The sequence below is a fragment of the Cebidichthys violaceus genome, unplaced genomic scaffold, assembly GCF_023349555.1.
Source record: "Cebidichthys violaceus isolate CVI_PGR_0920_01 unplaced genomic scaffold, fCebVio1.0.p SCAF_20, whole genome shotgun sequence".
Taxonomy (NCBI): domain Eukaryota; kingdom Metazoa; phylum Chordata; class Actinopteri; order Perciformes; family Stichaeidae; genus Cebidichthys; species Cebidichthys violaceus.
In genome coordinates, this window is record NW_027176373.1 from 2,047,682 (window position 1) to 2,067,540 (window position 19,859).

The following is a 19,859-nucleotide window of genomic DNA, read 5'->3' on the forward strand; positions in this document are numbered from 1 at the left end:
GAAAAAAAAAAAAAAGATAAAGGATTATAGCAGAATTAAGGATACAAATGTATGCCGCAGGGCAAACTGAAAAACACTTGTCAGACATGCCTTTTACAAAAGTTCCTGCAGTGGGAAAGGACACAACAATCTATAGTTTCTATAGTCTACAACCAGCAGGTAGAAATGTTTTCCTCCAGAGTGAAATGTCTCAACAACTATTTGGATTTCTTTCTTAGCTGATCAATAGTTCGTGATCAAATACCTGGAAAACTAATTACGTTCCCATCAGCCTCCGCTCTACTTAAAACAGGACGTTAAACATTATTGTTGAACACCAGCATGGTAACATTTTTGGTGTTGGTCACCGCGGCGTCTATACAACACCTTCCCAATCCCAACTCTTTTAATACAGGGTCTTGGTCAGTTGCCCTAAGCTTCAAAAACGATGACGCTCCAGGTCCTCCTCCAGCATTTGTTTTGGACGTGTCAGTTTCTGCTCTTAACATGCATAGTGTGCTTTAAAAAAAAAAAAAACGTACATTTTTTACATCCTGGCTCTATTAGCGTTAGATGAAAGCCGGGCGCGTCTCATATAGATGCTAAATGGTGCCTCCGTGAGTCGGTATCAGACACCGAGGGCTTGACGAACAGGCTGTGAGAACGGATTGGTCTTTACAGCCTCACAGAGCTGCAGTCTTTCTCATATCTTGCTGTGTTTTATTTATCCGATTTTTTTTGGCCAGCTGACAATCGAAGGAGCTAGAAAGGAGCTAGAAAATTCTCTCATTCCCTATTTGTAATCACCATTAGGATTCTTATATGAACAGTTCTTCCTAGTCTGCATTCGATATTTACAGAAATCCAGTGTGACATTAATGCCGCATTATCATCTTTTTATAGCGTCAGTAAAGGCTGTACAGGTGTTGAAGAGGTGCTAACAGGAAGAAAAAAAAAAAATAAATCCTCAAAGTAAAACAGGTCCTTGGACCTTAATTCCTGTGAAAGCTACCCTGTGATTTAAATTCAGTACAAAAAGAAGCAGCACATATGAAGACTAAACTGGGTTTGTTTTGTGCCGGTTCTGGCTCTAGATTCCTCCTATATCATCGTTGTAGTGCAGAATTAAAGCCAAGTGAAACATGAGCATTGCCAGTTTACGTTACAGAGTGCCAGCTCGACCCGACAAAGCAAAGAAGGGGCTCCTACACAAACGGGGGGGGGGCTGTGTGACACCAATGCCTTCCCTTACAAGTCCACTGTTATAATTCATTTAGTGGAGAATCAGAGTTGCATAATTCAAACTATTTGTTGGACTTAATGAATAAATCCTGTTCAAAGGTCTGCCTGTTCACTTCTACCTCTGTTGTATCATTAAATTATTATTCTTCATTAAATTTCTCCCTGTTTACATTCCAACAGTGTGACCAATGCAGCTTCTGCCTGTGTCATTGCAGTAAGGCAAGATTAATGCTGCCCTTTCAAAAATGTTCCAGGACACTCCCTCAGATCTTCAATAAACAGCCGAAATGTTTCTGCCACATCTGCATCCCCCTTTGCTTTGTAGAGGATGTCACTTCACGCCATAATGCTATTACAACAAAAAAAAACAACCATTCAATTATTTATAAAACGTAGATGCTGATGCACCTAGAATGCCTAAAACATTAATAGCAAATCATGGCAGGTGGAAGGAAGATGTATATCTTCTGTCGGTTTGAACTAGGTGTCGCCTAAAGGGAAGAAAAATTTTACTGTAATTTTAACAGCCAGACTTTTTTCGAGGACCTGCCTCATGGCTCCTCTAAAATATTGATGTCTTTTTTTTTTTTTCTTGCCTGCTACCGTCTGCGGCACTTTTTTTTTTTTTTTTTAATCTCAATCGATGTCCTGTTGGGATGCTTGCAGTAGTTTTCTGGCAAAATACTCTTATGTGAAAATGGTCAGATGTGACGATTAACGTCACTGAGAACTAAAGGACGGAGCAGAACACCTGGCCTCATCGTTGTAGTTGTGTAACGTGATCAACCTAGGCTGCGCCGCATGAGTAATAAGGCAGGTTGAGGTCGCCGGGTGTGCCCAGACGTCAGCTGCTCTCACACTGAGAGCTTGCTCTGTATAAGGCATCCTCATTGACCCTGTACATCCACAATACAACAGGTTCAACCGAGCAGGCAAGGCAATGAAGGGGATCTGCCGAGGAAAATTAAAAAAAAACAAAACAAGGTTTAACAATGAATTTGTCACAACTGCAATTATAGTGTTCCAACTGCAATTAAACTGGCTGTAAACCTGCAACTAGACTGTTAAATGGTTGGGATAGCAATCGACATACTGTAGGAGTTTATTTCCCGGGGCGTTGGGCATTCGCTGATTTTCATGCTGATGCAGGGATAGTTTCTCAGTGGCCATTATTTCCACTGTATTGCTGCTTGTATATGTGTGAGACAAAAGTGTATTGTATTGGTTTATTTGTATGCGTTTGAGAATTACGCATATGATTTTAAGATTGCTGTGTGTACCTTGTCAACCTCGTCTCACTTCCATCTCGAAAAGGGTCAGTGTCCCTCGGCATCTGACAGCGACGCACAGAGGTGCTCTTTAGCGTCTGAATACGCCACACCGGCCTTATAACTCCAACGCCGTCCCACCAGCATCATTAGAATATGCTCAGAGCAACTGACCTAGTATAAAGACCAAGAGTAGAAAGAGCTACTGTGGATTGGTGGTTGTGGATGGGTCAAACGAAACACGAGACTTTCACCCAGGAGATGCTTGTTCGTGTCCCATGTCCTATGTATGTCCCAAGCGTTCCTCACGCTGTCCCTGACACATCCAAAACCGACGCTAGAGGGGTACCGAGAGCAGACACAGTCCGAAGCTTAGCTTAGGTTCTTGGTATTTGACGAGTTGCGATTGAGGATGTGGTGATCTTGTTCTTCTGAATCTCCTGAACAAGGTTCCATGACATTTACCAGGGCCTAGAGCTTCAATCTAAGTCCACACTGTGGATAATGCTGAAGGCTGGTGTATCTATATTTTCTTCTTGTCAACGAATCCCTGGTTAGATCTGGTCCACATCCTGTCTGTGGCACTCAGCTTACAATAAGAAAACTATAGAATAACACCAGTCTTTTCCTTTGATTTTTTTTTTTCTGTGTTGTTGTATATTTTCTGTTGTCTTCATCCAGCTGCTCACCACATGGTATTTTTTGTTATTAACAGTTATTATTCACACTGCAGGTCACCTTTCGATCAAACAGTGTTCTTTACAGTTTCTTTAGTTGATGAAGTTCATTTCCCAGTTCTTTATAAACAGACTAGAAGCAGCATCTCTTTCTCTTGTTCTTTTTTTTTTTTTTTTTTTTTTTTTAAAAGGAAGCTTTCTGTGTTTACACCAACAATTATAAAAACTCTATTAAACAATCTGAGGGAATCTGTGAGACAGTAGCAAGACATGCATCCACGTCTATGAAAATGTCAGGCTTTACAAGTGAGACTAATGACTTTTTCCTCTTCTTTGTAGAGCCTCGATAGAAATATTGTGGTACGCAGCCACGCGCGGGTGTCCTCGCTCACCTTGAAAAACGTCCTGTTCACGTACGCCGGCCAGTACCTCTGCACCGCCGGCAACTCCATCGGACAGGACAACCAGCAATTGTACCTGGAAGTCCGCTGTAAGTCACCCAACTCTTCCTATACCTGCTCTAATTGCTCATCACTGCTGTCAATACGCATCGCTTTTTGTTTGTAATATTCTACTTCATTTATGAATGAATGAATGAAGCTACGAGTATTAACAGCTGTTTTGCATTTTGCATTTGTTTTTTGCTGTTTTCATTTTGACATTTCATCTCACCGTCAGATTGACAGCAAAAGATTGTATTTCGCCAAATGTTGAAATATTTTTTGAAGAAAAACACAGATTTGTTGTTCGATCATATTTTGAACACAGCATTCCATCTCAACAAAACTTCCTCTACTGCATATATTAGAGACTAATATTGGTCAAAGAATAAAAGTGTTAAAACGACAAATTCATTGATGCTGGGCGAAAGGAAAGGTTAAAGTGATTATAGGGATAGTTCAGATTTTTTGAAGTAGGCTGTATGAGGTACTTTTCTGTAGTCAGTGTAGTGGATGATAAGAGTACCAGCACGGCAGCAAAGCAATACTGTTGTGGGAAGTATTTTAGACACACAAATAATTTAAGTGTATGCAATATTTAAAAGATGTTCCCGCTTTACCTTGCCGTCAGACAGCCATTTCCAATGGGAAACGGAAGCTGTTTAATCCATATAGCTCTCTTCAAAGCATTTGAACTTGCACTTAAAGTTTTTAAAGAGTAAGTTTGGATTCAGCAAAGTCACACAACAACACACACAAACAAATCGATCGAGGCAGCTGTAGGCCAGCAACTCCTGTGTTCCGCTCGATAAAAGGAGTCATGTGGCTTTAAAGAGAGCATAGATGGATGCCACATGATCAGTTCCCCGTCAAAAAGCATTGTGTCTGACGGCAAAATGAAGTGTTGAAAATGTTTTAAATGCAACGCACAGTTTTACCCTACAGGTACTACACTGACTATGGATAAACCCCTCTTCAAAAAAACTCTGAATTGCCCCTTTGAGTCGGGATATAAAGGCTAAACGGAAACTTTGTTCCAGGCATTCATCTGTCTTTTGTTGGCATTGACCTGGAACCGCTGCCGCAGCTGCTCCTGTCTCCACGTTTCCCCAGGACAGTCCTCAAATGAAATGTCATGTAATTAGGAGTCAGTTCAAAAATGTTAGTGACCAGTCGTCGATTGTAGAAGCCCTTAGTTTGACCGTGATATATCATCGGGTTATGTTGCTCTGTGTATTCCAGGAGTAATTGTGTTGTAATCGACGTTTTTTTTTTTTGGTGCCCCAGACATTTTCTCAACATGTCTGTTTCTGCTCAGGTAGTGATTTCCTCTGTTTCCTAAAATGGCTTTTGACAGAACTCTGACAGCTTCTTCTGGGCTTTTGTTCATTAGCTGTTGATTTTACCTGTAGGCAGAACAATCAATAACACAAGCTTTTCACAAACACAGACTAACAGACTCGACAAATATTCTCTAGTAAATAGTAGTGCAGCCCGATGGAGTAAAGTCAACACCTACTGCTTTAACAGGTTAGATTAAAGTTGCTCCTTTGCTCCCCATCTCTACTGAAAATGTACTGACTTGGCCGCAATTAAAACAATGTCGCAGGGAGTGAAGTTCCACCTCGTGTCATTTTGGATAAAAAGGTAAAGAAAGACGCTGCTATGACAGAAAAAATGTCATATTACACGGCTATTTTGTTGACGAAGAAGAAAGTCTAATTCTAAAGTCATTAATCGATTGCTTTACTTCCCTAAGGTGCAGATGACTGTATCACACATATTGTCAGATAACAACAGCATCAGCAAGTCTTTGGGAAAACTTGTCATCTTGGGCGAAAGGATTCTGCTGAAGTCAACATCTTAACGATTACAAGTTTGTTTATAACAAGCAACCAATTGGTGCCGCCGGTAATTCCCGTCTCAGGTGAAGTGAAGCGGCATAAAGTTACCGCACAGCACTGTGTGTGTGTGTGTGTGTGTGTGTGTGTGTGTGTGTGTGTGTGTGTGTGAATGTAAAGATGATGTAGTCGGTAGGGAGAGCTAACTTTTATCATAACTCTACCCTTATGTTGCAACCCATTTATTATAGTAAGTTGTTGCATAAATGACCACACTATGTTCAAACTAAGCTTGACCTTACGCATAACTGCTATAATAGGCTGCTTGCCATCAGATGCACAAAGCTGACTGCGTTAAATTTAAACTGCCTCAACCTGTTAAACAACATACCTCGCAATAAACCCTGCAGTATATATGAGCCTTTTAAAAAAGAAAAAAAGAACATAAAAAACATTGCAGTGGATGCAAGTAGATAACTATTCAAAATCTGAAAATCGGAGGAGGACCAGGAGAAGTGCTTGTTAAGACCAAAGGATGTTTGTGAGGATGCAGCGTCTGGCCGGTCACCTCTGTTTCTGGAGATAAGTGAGCGAGCAGAGTTTGCTGGGTCAGTGGTACCACTGCGATTGGTTACCATGGAAACAAGGGTCTCATTTCTGACATAGCCTCAAGGTACAGTGGCTTTCGAGGCTTAGAAATCCGTGGAACAGTGTAATTACTATTTTTCTTTGAGCATCCTAACTCTAGACTAAAATGCTCGCGCAACCATTTTGTCTTTGATTAGCAGTTATACGTATATTAGAGGAGTTATAACGTGAGGGATAGGGTCATCAAGAATTAGCAGACGTGATGTGCTGGACTACAGGGACGGAACAAAAGAGACTGAATGTCTTAAAATGAAGCTATCCTCAGGAGAACCCGACACACTTTACCATCAGTCAGGATCGCACTCAGAAACGTAACCCGATGGAACGTGGCATTCTCAAAACACATCCTTGGAGAGATCGGACGTTGCACAATGGAAGCGTAATCGCACTTGATCTTGTTTTGGAATCTGTTGAATGTCACATGGTCAAAAATAAAGAGATACATGAAGCCAATGAACGTTTAATTGGATTAATATGCCCTGCTCTCAATGCACCAGCAATTTGCTCAGAGATATAATCGCGACGCGGCATTGATGGAGTTGTTTGAGGGCTTGCAGTTTGCTAGAGTAATCAGCAAGTAATCAGGTAGCTGATTCACTGTTGCCAAGCAATTATCGATAAGAAAAGGTGCTTTGTCTTGAACACGGCTCTCACTCTCTGTCCCCTCTATCACCACCCGCCCACTCACACAATGAACACCTTATCAAAGCATGGAACTTCCTATCTGCTGCACAGCATGATCCCATTAGCTCGGCTGAGTGTGTCTACGTTCGCTGCTGAAGGACTGATAGGAAAGTGTTAATAACTTCTCTGTTTGAGCTCCGTTTTGTCAGCAGCTGAGGTTTGTTTAGCATGAATTTCTAATAATAACGCTGTTCAAGCTGCAAGCAGTTCCCATATCTACTTGTCTCTGTCCTGCTGGCTATAGAGTGCTGCAGGGATGACGTATTTTTTGGAAAGTTAGTATCGCACTGGGTTCCCTCGTCAAAAAAGATGATGGGAGCATTGGAAGAAAATAATCCAAGAACTGAACGCATCTTTTAATGTTTTTTCAAGTATCAATGCAATCCACAGGAGTAAAAAGCAAACATTAGAATATAAACAAACTACACCACGGTCACATGAGCGCTAGTGTCCACAACAAGGCTGTAAATGGCAGGTTTACAGCCTTTATTATATCGGTCAAAAAACCTGTTGCCGACACTTCAATTTTTAATAAGATACTATCCGTACTATAAATACATGTTATGCACGTACACACATGTCTGTATGTAGATACATTTATATATAAATATACACAATCCCGTGTTTTATCTTTGTTTGTGATCGTGGATAAGAAATAATATTACTCACTCCCAAAGGTGACAAAATACTTAATTCCTAAATTCCTACAAATAGTTGTATCTAACCTGTATCAAAGCTGTATAGACTGTATAATACATACAATATATGTATATTGTATTATTAGTATATAAGAAAATATCATTGTTTCTTCTTCTTTCTTTTTTTGACAACCCTAGTTGTAGGCGACCCACATGATTATTTGCAAACGTATCAATAATCTCACCTATACCAGGATAGGAAGCTGTGGAAATCAAACAGGCGGGTCACAGGCGCTGTAGTGAGTCAGCCAGAGCCCAAAGCAGCATCGGGAGAAAGAGTGAGAGTCTAATCAGGGCTGCAGGAGATGGAGCGTTTATTGACTCAGCCTCGTCCATCAATTCCAGCGGCGGCACACTGCAAAGTTTTCAAGGATCCAGGGTCAGAACTAAAGCCCCGGCAGTGTCGGGGGGCCACAGCGTTTCATAGCGCGCAGGAAAGCACAAGCATACTTCACTGCGTTCAGAAGCACTAATCAGTGATGTGAGCGGGATATAATAAGTGGAAACTGCAGGAAAAAAAACATCACCATCTCCTGTTATGGCCTCTTACAATGCTGATGAATAAGGCTCCGGGTTAAGAGCTCTGACCATATGGTATCAATTCAATTCAATGAGCACATCAAAGTGGGCTACTAAACGGGACTTAGACCGTAGCATGAATGGTAGCAGTGTTATTGGTATCCCTGCAGGTATCAAATACAGAGGCGCTACAGGGAGGAAGGATCTCATTTTCATCAGAAGCTGAACTTGTTGATAGCAGTCAGAAGTGGCAGGGTCCAGCTCGGTTATTTCTGTTGAGTCCCGGCTCTTGCTAACTCATGATAAAGTGACTCACTGTGTAATAATGGCAATCAGCCCTGTGAGGCGTTGGAGTTTTTGTAATTGCTGAGGTGGTTCATCTCGCAATAAAACAAGACTGTAAAATTGGCAACAAAAAGTGGCTATTTAATGTTTCGGAAAGCCCTCATAGGTTGTCTTTAAACCTGGAATGGGTCCCATAAAAGACCTTGTCTCGAATGTACAGGTGTAAGACGAACACAGCCATTATGCTATACTTAGCATTTGTTTGCCATTAAGATTCCAGGTTCTATCAGCATTGTTGTGATTGCTCCAGTTGCCCCCCCCCCCCCCCCCCCCCCGTCTTTTTTGATTGCAAAGATTTCTAAATGAAATGTCTAACTGGTAAGCCACGATAACATCAGCTGGAAATGCCGAGAAGAGGAGACTCGGGGAATGGAGGCAATGTTGCCGTCCCACAATTCCTTGATGCTGCAGTAGAAGACTCTGTGTGGCCTTTCCCTGATTCCTATCAGTCCTGTGGGTTTTTCATACAGAGATTTGACGGGTTTGATGATAATACGTATGCCTGTGGAAAAAGGATGTAGAATCAATCAACATCTCCTCTCTCCACGTTTTCACACACTCTTCTGGAATTAGTTTAAGAGTTAGCGCTCTCAAATGTCTTGTAGTGTGAGTGGACTAGCAATTCTGAGATTCTGAAAGTCTTGTAGTTGTACTAAGGGATAAAGAACTCGGTCCTCTGTTAGAGATTATCAGGCGGTTAAAGATAAAATTCATAAAACAACAAAAAAAAAAGGAAACGTCTTCATCTTAACATCCATTTTCTCATAAACGTGTGCGACATTATTTCACTTTTTCTTAGCTTGTTCTCTTTCATTGAAGCACTACTGGCACGAGTGCTAACTGTACTTGCATTGTAGTGCTAATGCTTTGTCTAATGATTTATAGCCATGCCTGGATGTACTGTGCAACATCAGTACATACTTTCTTCACTTTAGATTCATATTTTAGAAGAAGCATTTCCTGTCAACATTGCATCTATTTGTTCGGTTGAATTCTCTCGGGGCTATGGTTCCTCCAAATCTACATCTCTCATAGACCTTGAAAAAAATGAGAGAATATTCAAATGTTTTGATGATTCAGATCCATTGCACAAGCATATCCAGTATTTATCGTTGTGTTAAAAAAGATAAACCCTTTGGATTTTTTCCCAGTGGTTAGTTGATTCTGTCCTGGCCAGATGAACCATATTGAAGGAGTATCAGTAAAATGCTCCAAACATGCCTGCTGTGATGTTTTCCATCTTCTCTCCCCTGTGTGTGTCTGCTGCAGATGCTCCAAAAATCCTGGGTCCAGTGACAGTGTACACGTGGGAGGGGAACGCCGCCAACATCAGCTGTGAGGTGGAGGCTTACCCCGGAGCCTCAGTGGTTTGGTTTAGAGACGGCCTCCAGCTGCCCTCTGCCAACACCACCAACGTGAAGATCTACAACACGCCGACCATCAGCTACCTGGAGGTCTGCTGCACCTTCCTGACATATACAAGCAAAAGCGTTAATAGAACATATATGAGTTAGGGCATGCCATCTTTCACATGAATAGCTAATAAGTAGTTTGATTTGTTCCTACACTGGATATCTGAGCATCTGCATCACGACTGTTTTCCAAATGAATCATTCTCATTCAGCAAAGAATAAACGGCTAAATGACACAAAACCAATAACTAATGATTAGGTCCTCAAAGGTACATGTTCCAGTTCTTCACAGGTCCACTCCGTTCCCAGAAGTATTTTATTCTCGTTCGCCTGCAGTGCCTGGCCGCATGACCTCTCAGTGTTTTCGTCTTTTTTTTTTTTCTTTCCGTTTCTCAGATTACCCCTGATTCTCAGAATGACTTTGGGAGCTACAACTGCACAGCAACCAATGTGATGGGCTCTGAGTCCAAGGAGTTCCTTCTGATCCAAGCAGGTTTGGCATTGCATTTCAGTTAAAGTGTGTTTTGTGTTTTTTACCAAACAACAATTTTATGAAAAATAATTAAAAATGATGTCCAAAAGGCAGGTAATGAGCAACATTCTAATGGCACTGGATGTGTCCGTTTGTCTTTATTTGGAATACAAATAGTTTTGGACCCATTGAAGGAGGTAGGGTCACTCAGGACCGTGTCTAAACACAGAGCGGTCGAGTTAATTGTGCTAACAACCTCTGCTGCCACTGTGTAATATACTGTAGGCCCCTTTGAGGTGATTTCTCGCTGCATAACTCATTACATGCCGAAAGGGACTCCCTCCAACCATCACCGAACTAAAAGTGTGCCAAAAGGAACCCCGACTCAAATACATCTTCACACCTTATTTTTCCCCACATTGAAATGTCAAAATCAGACAAGTAGCACGAGGCAAAGAGCTTCACTAAAGAAAACAATTTCAATTTCAAGGGTAATTACAGTGTTTCTGCATTACATGACAGTGGTAAACAATCCGGCAAAGATCCAGTAGATGTATCATTATAGAAGGAGCTTTTCCAGTTGTGTTTCTGTTTGCGTGATGGTAGTGAGGAGCTCTTGGAAGTTTGCAGATTTGCATAAATGGTTGATGAAAAGTTGATGTGCCAGATCAGAACTCAGCCGTGTGTCCATACTTGACACTACAATAAAATCTGAGTGGATAGAGATAGGATATATATATATAATATGTTCATGGTCAAAGGAGCGGCTGTAAAACGGTGGATAAACTAATTTAATTTCCTATAAATTCTTGACAATGGAAGTCCACTGTTAATTTTGCTGCTTCAGTAGTCTTGCTTTATTAAATAATCGCCGTTAACAAAGCTCCGTTCATTCCTTGATAAACACATGTTCCTATAAATTCTTCGCAATAAACTGTGCCTGTTATTTTATTTTTAAAAAGCTTTTGCTTTGAAGCGCTATAATTAGGAAATGTTGTTGGGGTTTTTCATCAGCGGTAACTTAACGTGACTCTGACACAGCGGGTCTCAGCTGTGCTTCCTTTTGCTCTAACTCAGGAGAGGAACTCTTCATGTGGGGGGGGGGGGAGATGAAGCAAGACTTACGTTTGATAAATTGCCCGAGTTTGTGCCCGCGTGCTTGTCCACACCTCACTGAGATCAGGACTCATTGCGAGGCAGACCACCTTGGCACGTGGTGTGGCTGATCTCGACCTCGGAGTGCACAGACTTGACAGTTCATGCGTCCCGGCGTGATCTGATGGCAAAAGTCGCATTGAAAAGACAAAATGTAACCACGGCCTGAGAAAAACATCCAGCGTTGCTTTGTTTCACCAGCACCGAGAAGCCGTTTCAGCAGAAAGACGTTCGTAACGTCAAACACTATGACAGAGCTAAAAAAACGTTCATGGTGTCGCTAGACGAAAGGTCGCGGCGTCAGTAAAATTAAGAAGAGTTCTCCCTAAAAGCAGCCTGGATGTGATTAGTAAATGTCTTGGCAATCCGTCCGTAAGATTAATTTTCTCATGCAAAAAGTGTAAGTTTTAGCTTTATCGATGCACCAGAGCAAAGGTCAGGGAGTCACTCGGTTCAAAAAAAAAAAAAAAAAAAAATCACACAAATTTAACTGTATCAAATTTTATGAGCAGTAATTGTAAAAAGAACCAAATTGAATGGATGGAATTAACACCCACCTGGCATACTGATTACCGCCATTAGGCCGTCCCCCGAAAGATAAAAAGAGACAGCGTTACATATTGTGTCTACAGAGGACTGCTGAACCGAGCACGGTGCTCCATCTCTGTGACACGTTGCCCTATCTTCATAAATCAAAGTGTGACTCAGGCTGGAGGTAAAGCTGTCGCTGCAGGCCCATTCAGGCATGTCCAACAGATCTGCAGTACTTTGGTGACCGGAGACTTTGGGGCACCGGAGGCATGCCGGCACCACAAGTGTCAAAAGCGGCTGATTTAGAGCAGGACATTATCCGTAGGTTGTTGCGGTGCCCGGTATCAATCTGAGGCGACCACATCAGCTCCTCTGATGCATTCAAATCAAATTCTCTCTGCCCATGCACACAGATAGCATGGTAAGGCACACATATATACAGTCCTGCAACCCTACATACAACAAACCACATACACAGGATTAGCTTTCAATAACTAGCTTATCATATGTTAATAATGCAATTTGCATTACATAACATTGTATAATTGCAATATTTTCTGTGCCAAGTTGTTTCTCATAGACTCTTCCAATCAATAAACATGTTATACTGTGTAAATACACGCCTTTTTGTGATTTTTTTATTTTTTTTATATTTCATGGGAATCTTTGCAGCGCTGCTAGCTTTTTAAAATGAGTTTTTCAAAATACTTTTTTTTGTTGCACTCTATTGCAGAGGTGCCATCATCGCCAGAAATCGAACAAGTGGAACCTTTCTCCAGCACAGCAGTGGTGAAGTTTGAAGAGCCTGACTCCATGGGGGGAGTTCCCATTATCAAGTACAGAGTGGAATGGCGTTTGCCTGGCCAGGATTGGACTGGCAAAGAGCACTATGCTAGTGACGGTGAGTCAAAAATATGTCAAAAATCTATGCAAACCATTCACAAAAATAATTTCAAAGAAGTCTTGTGTTGGGCTTTTTTGAAGCATATTTGACAATTGATCAAAAACACCTGCCGTGATGAATATTTCTGCTCGGTGTGACATTGCTCTTTAAGTCCCTGAGTCACCACCACTTACACACGTTTACCATGAAAGCCTTAAAACATTGCTTTCAATCAAGCAAAGTGGATGCAATGGATGTTTTAAAATTCTCTCTTCAGGGTCAGTGCTTTCTGCGGTCTCTTAGGACGCATCACCTGCATCAGTAACCCCTCAAGCTATTTCAAACCGCAGCACCCAAATGACACATCTTGCCTCAAAAATCATCGTGTGTGGATAAATGTAATCCATGAATCAGTTTAGAAATCCTGTAAAACAGGTGCTAATTGACCTTCAGATCCTTTTATTATAACATTTTAACTTTTTAGGTACCCCACTTATTGTAATTGTTACAGTGCAAAGAGAAACTGAAATTTTACTGAATTGACTTTTCATGGTGGAGCATTCGCGAAAATGCAATAGTTATATAATATATTATCCCACTTCAGGCAAAGAAAGAATAAACAAACAGGGCTCCGGTGTACCAGCAGCAAAAGTAGCAACGCTCCCTGTTTTCAGTTCCCAAAGCACAATTTGAACCGTAGTGCCAAAACATAATGTATATAAATGGAAATAAGTAAAAGAAAACCGATACAACTGACAAAATCCATGGAAGTTAGCTTTCATCAAGATGGTTCTTAATCCATTTCTGGAACACTCACACTGTACTCTACCCATTCACCATTCATTAACACTTATTTTAGGGTCTATTTCTTTCAAAATACATCTGAGGGAAATCTGGGCCAAAACTACCGACAAACGTTTCGCCTAGCAACAACAGTTAATGCAAACACGACAGTGGCTGACGTCAGGAGGAGCGTTGGAACACAGTGTAGCCTAAATGACAGTCAGCTCAGACACTGACAGGCCCCTGATAATACCCGCCGTCCCACTGAGGGTTTTGAGGCTCTTACAGATCTGGATGGTTCTCGTTCTGTCTGCCACATGGGACGTATCAGTCAGTGGCTGACATCCTCCGCTGTCAACTCAAGGCCCAAGAGCCGCCTGTCGCGCGAGCGTTTGCACAAAACAAAACACATGCAACCACACGCCAACTGTAAATGTTACCGAGAATATCTCATTCAACAACATCAGTTACCCCACAACTTATAAATGAACGCCAAAACACGAATGCACTGAATGAACCAGGCCTGTTACAATGTACATGCCTACATATACTATTTATAGCATATTTGTAGCATTAATATGTACAATCAGGAATGCTAAAGGCTAAGTAATTTGAGGTACAACATGCCAGGGAAGACATAAGTGATTTGTTCATTGATTAAAGATGAATCATTGAGTTTGAGTTAAAAGTGTCTCTCACAGTATTGTGAACCAGGGCTGCCATCACATGTTTGAACGCAGTACTGCCACATATAGATACCCCACCCATCACTGTGGGTCCATATATGAATATCTACATCTGCAGTGGGCGCATACATGAAGCTACAAGTCAAAAGTGAAAGTACCTGCTTTGCTTTATACTGAACCCTGTAAAGCTGTTAAACTTAGTCTGTGGCGCTCGGACCCAAGCCCATTCATCTTTTTCTGGAAATGTAAATCTTTTATCAATTAAATATTTTAACTGGCAAAATAATTTCCTAAAAAAAGCTAGACACGGTGTTTTTATTGCAGACATTATTCAAACAGTGGTACAATGAGAAGGAGGAAGGTTTCTGTGGGATTGGCTGAAATTGCATTACCATGACCACATTGCATGGTAATAAACCGGCGGTCTAACTCAATGATGTGTTTCTAAATCTAACAAATAAGGTCTTTGTCTTTGCCTACACAGACAACACATTGTTCTGGTCTTTTCATGGGATTTTGTTCACCAAAATAAAGAATATTTCAAGCCACATCCTTTAATTGTTGCATTAGTGTCACCGTTGTCCAATCGAAACAGACAAAACACAAGTCAAAATATGTTCCCTGTATCAGGGTTCTATTTGAAAAATGAAAAGATGATGTTTGTTTGGGTGGTGACATGACATTTCAGAGACAGACTTCTCAAAGCCTGGCCAAATAATCTGTTGAGGTTAGAAATCGACCAGGGCATTGTGAATCTAGTTACATATTGCAGCTTTGAGCTCTTAACCATAATCATAGAGCCTATATGCTTCCATAATAGCTTAAAAGATTGATTTCTCTGACATCAATACACATTGATGCCGCAGCAAGCATGCACTGTGTAGAAACACAATGATTAACGCACACCGAACTCAGTCGAATTTGTAACGATTGTTATGATTTGTGGAGATAACCTTTTAGAGAAGCAGAGGGAACCAGCGTGTGGTAATCATGGATAAATTACTGCGGGCCGACTGGGAATCTCAGATCATAAAGGGCTTCTGCAGTGACATCAGTTTTACTGATACTGGAGGTGCTAAAAGCCCAGCCATGGATTAATTTGGCCTCGTGCTTTTTATCAGGCTGAACATATTTTCAAACCCCCCCCCCAGCCAGAACCCTTAAGTGTACCGAACCTTCATTCACGCGCACATGCAAGCACCATTAGGCGCATCACCTTAAGAAAAGGCCGGCTAGCTCTTCAGCATGACAGCTAACCATTAGCGTTCTTACACGTTGATTGATTGACACACACACACAGACAAATTAGTGTTGAATTCAGGCGTGTGGTGCATTGTTTATTTATTTTCTTTTTTATTGGGTTAGGTGATAATGAGTCAGACAGAACATGACAAACGTCTTTGCCGGCACTGAAAACAAGTATAAAATGATTCATTATTTCAATCCCGGACTAACCTGGATGTCTGGTCTCTGTATTTTTTTGCTATATCCCCAAGCAGTCACCTATTCTTTGTGACACACAGGGACATATCAGTCAAGTGGGTCTTTATGTCAAAGGTCAAGAAACACGTGTGTGTGTGTGTGTGTGTGTGTGTGTGTGTGTGTGTGTGTGTGTGTGTGTGTGTGTGTGTGTGTGTGTGTGTGTGTGTGTGTGTGTGTGTCTGCGTTATCCTGATTGAAATCTCAACAGTGCTAATATGGTAATAACAGTGTCTCTCTAACGAAATGTTTTACAACACAAGTGCACACTTAAAGTAATTATTCTCAAACTACATGTTATATTTGAAGCTATCAAAATGCTTTATTGCCGTATGATTAGTTAATTCCCTTCACCCATTTAAATTACATTTATAGATTACAGTAGCATGCTTGCCTAATAGCGTTCTCTCTGTACTACACGTTGCACAATTTGTTTGACAATTTATCTTTAATCGTATTATGCTATTAAATATGCCAGTGATCATAAACCAAAATCTCACTGTAATTACAACAACTTGCCCTTTTTTTTTGACATTTGCTCTTCATGATGCTGGTCTTCTTCGCCCACGTGTTCACTGGTGACCATTACATGCCATGTCAGTCAGTATCCGTCTTTCATCCCAATGGTGATGAAATAGTGAATAGTCCAGTTATTAGTCAAAGCAAGTACTACGCAAGTTGTGTCGTGTTTTTATTTAGCGAAAACTGAAATTGTACAGATTGGTAGAAACATTAAAAAAAAACAGGAAATATATGATGTAATATATTCTGTAAAAATCATGTTAGTGAACGTAATGAGAGCCGGCGTAAAATAAGCAAACGAAAGCCATAAAGAGTGTAATGTTGGAGACCCAGGGAGAGAATGTCTGATCAGACGTTTGGGTTGAATGCCCAATAAGACCAATGTTTGCATCTTTTTGGACAAAGAAGCTCGTACTAGTTTTTTCACAAAAGACATTTCGCTTGAATAAGTGAGTTCTAATTCAGCCTACTCATTAGCGCATGAAGATTTAGACGAGCACTCGGAGAGCTCAGACTTCCGCCAAGAAAATATGCCCAATCTCACAATGTCAAGGCAAGTGAAAAATAAGTAATCCATAGGACAAACCAAGCCGAAAGCATAATGTCCTTGACGGCATATCTTTTGCCTTTATTCCTTGTTCCTTCTCTGTCCATCCTCTATACCTGCGTGGACTAACGCCGCCTCATCACCTCCCACAGACATGACCGCCATCACCATCGTCGGCCTGAAGCCAGAGACCACCTACGAGGTCAAGATGTCGGCCATCAACGGCAAGGGCGAAGGCGAGAGCAGCCTGCCCAGCACTTTCAAGACCGAGCCAGTCCGTAAGTACCGCCCTCGCTGCTCGTGTCCCTGCCCTCAGCAAGCGCACATCTGAACTCAATGCTTTGAACCTAATGCTGTTGCTCACTCCACTGCCTGCTCATGTCTCGCTGAGGCCAGATGCTTTCGCCCCTACTCTCCTCTGTTCTCACGCCAAAGCCCCCACCACCCCCTCCCAGCGCGGGCCTTTTTCCAGCCAGGCCAGAGGGAACGATGATTCCCAGCGCCGCTTCATAATCCAACTTGGTTAATAGTGTAAACTATGCAAAGTAAAACCTGTGTCCTTCATCACTGGACAGTATTATGTGCCTCTTTCCTAATGTTCTTTCCTGTTTGCGATGTTGAAGGCACACCATGCCTCCTTCCATTCCACAACTCAGGTGATTCAGTGAAAGCTTTCTGGAAGGCACTTGTGCATTTCTATAGCTGATTTATTCCGCCATGCGAAGAAGTGTCAGTTCTTTATGTATAATTCAGTAACGGCGCACATTGTTAACATAGCAGCCAGGGGTCAAGCCCTGCTGAAGGTTGTTTATATATTTTGCGGAGGAAGCGGCAGCACATGATGAAATGTCGGAAGTGGAGGAAATGTTCTATCCTGTCTGTGTTTGGGAGAAATGAAGTCACCTTGACGGGGACTAGGGGGGGGGGAGATCCAAGGAGAATACCTACTTGTCAGACAGATGAGGGAAGTTTGCCGCCACCCTCTGTGTTCTCACCATTTCATTTTTATTTTTTTAACTTGGTGAATAATCTGGCGTCAAATCACAGCTGCGTTAGGCATATGGCATCATCTGCAACCTTACAGCAAAGAGCAGGTGCGCAACACCTGTCGTCAATCAGAACGTGCCGGCTCGACATCAGATGTGACAATTACGTGTTTATTTATGTGCGGCGCCGTGTCACATAATGCGTTCTCATTGAAGGATAAATTAGGCCCAATAAAGGGTCCAAAATTGGCTCTAGGCTGACAGGGTCAATGCTGTACACAAAGAGAAGAGTCATCTTTAAGATTAACATTCATCCAGTAAGTAACATGATACGATATCATTGCATAGACAAAGGCCTTTACACACCGGGGGAGTCATTTGTGTGTGATGAATTTAATAAACATCAATAGATCTTTTTTTAGTAATAATCCCTCATTGTGCAGGAAATATGAACGATTCAAAACTACACATGAAAGTCTGTCCGTAAACTATGATGGATGCTTACATGGACAGTATGGGTGATAATTGCCGTGTCAGACGCTGTTCCCAATTTACTTTGTGGGTTTCATGCGATTATTTCTTCTAGAGAGAATCATAATAAACCAGAATTGTCCTTATTTCCTTCTATCCAGCGCAGAGCGGAGTGCACCAAGGCTCCAGTTAGGCACAGCAGACCTAATTCTCAGTCCGCTTTTCAAATCAGGTTCATGAATAAATCTTTGTTTTAGTTTGTACCAGCCTCTATGCCGTGCTTCCATCTGTGCTTCATCACCCTACTGCCTCTGCAGAAAAAAAAAAAAAAAAACCTCCTCGGCATCCTGATTCCTGAAAGAAAGAGGCTTTGTCCTACTTCAAGATGTTCCAGCAAAACTCAGTGTCTGATGGATTTATTGATTTTACACCAGTCTAACTGGAACTGTTTTTTTTTGTTTTTTTTATGGATAACATAAAGGATGAGCTCAAGCTTAATTCAGTGCATCATTAACAGAAATAAAATGCTAACAGACATGGAGGAATCGGTTTAAATTGCATCCACGTTGTCATGTGATGTGCTATTTTACTTCAGAGAAGCATGAGATTGTCATCCAGTGTTCTTTTCAGAAAATGCTGAAACGCTACTACGCGACCGAGGTCACGTCTGAGTGGGAAATCATTAAAAAAGACTTTTCTAATGTTGAGGGTAATACAGTAGCAGTATTATCAAAGCCAGAGTAAAGCTGCAGAACAAAGAGAAGCGAGACTTGCTGGAGACAAAGAGTGTAATAAGACACAGTACCAGTGTGGCGGCGGGTTAATGGCGTGGCAGTAAAGCGATGCCCTCTCTCATTGTTCATGTTTCTCATTTCATTGTCTTTTGTTTCTTCTTTTTGTTTTGTTGTTTCCTCATCATGGTTTCCCATCTGTTCTGTATTCCACTGGACTTCCCAGGGTATTCTTTCACAAGTAAGTTTCATTTCTCCCTGTCTTGTCTGCTTTATTTTCCTCCTTACTTCACACTCCACCGCATTTATTTGCTTTTCTTTGACCATTCCCTAAAGAGTGCTGCAGAAATATGTCCTTAAACCTGGACATAAGTTAGCATTTTGCACTTCAGGTTCCATCGTCTCAAAGTCAATGGTTTTTTTAAGTGTTTTTTAGTTTTTTGTTTAGAAGCCTAAAATAAGGTCTGCGGTTAACACACGCTTGGTTGATTTTTAACGTAAAATACGTCAGTAAATAACCCTTCTCGTGAATTTCAAAGCTTTTGTGACTTAAAAAAGGTGATTGTGAACAAGTAGCTAAATAACGAGTCTGCCTTTACAGCCTTGCTATGTATACAGTGGTGTAGTTTGTTCACATATATCCAATCGTTTTTAACTGATGTATTCATTCATAATTCAAAAATCTTAAAAGCGGAGTTCCTTTGTGAAGATAATCTTGCTTTAACTATCATTATGTATCATTATAACAGCTTATTTTCGGCAATAATCCAAAATCCAACGGCTATTGGCTTCTTTTTTTTTCTCGATGGAACCAGTACGATGCTAGCCTACAAATATAGTCATCCCTGCCGCACTCTATT

The 19,859-nt window shown here is 41.3% G+C and overlaps 1 protein-coding gene across 7 annotated transcripts in view; it reads left to right on the plus strand.

Moving 5' to 3' along the window:
• Nucleotides 1-19,859, plus strand: part of ncam1a (neural cell adhesion molecule 1a) — a 233,470-nt gene that overhangs the window by 178,933 nt on the left and 34,678 nt on the right. For 6 of the 7 annotated variants that reach the window (XM_068715643.1, XM_068715645.1, XM_068715644.1 and 3 more), the window contains 5 exons: nucleotides 3,506-3,656; nucleotides 9,611-9,795; nucleotides 10,150-10,246; nucleotides 12,645-12,812; nucleotides 16,964-17,089. In XM_068715643.1, coding sequence (XP_068571744.1) covers nucleotides 3,506-3,656; nucleotides 9,611-9,795; nucleotides 10,150-10,246; nucleotides 12,645-12,812; nucleotides 16,964-17,089 — 727 coding nt within the window. Of the gene's footprint in view, nucleotides 1-3,505; nucleotides 3,657-9,610; nucleotides 9,796-10,149; nucleotides 10,247-12,644; nucleotides 12,813-16,963; nucleotides 17,090-19,225; nucleotides 19,241-19,859 lie in introns of all 7 variants that reach the window. The other variant, XM_068715650.1, reaches the window with a different exon arrangement.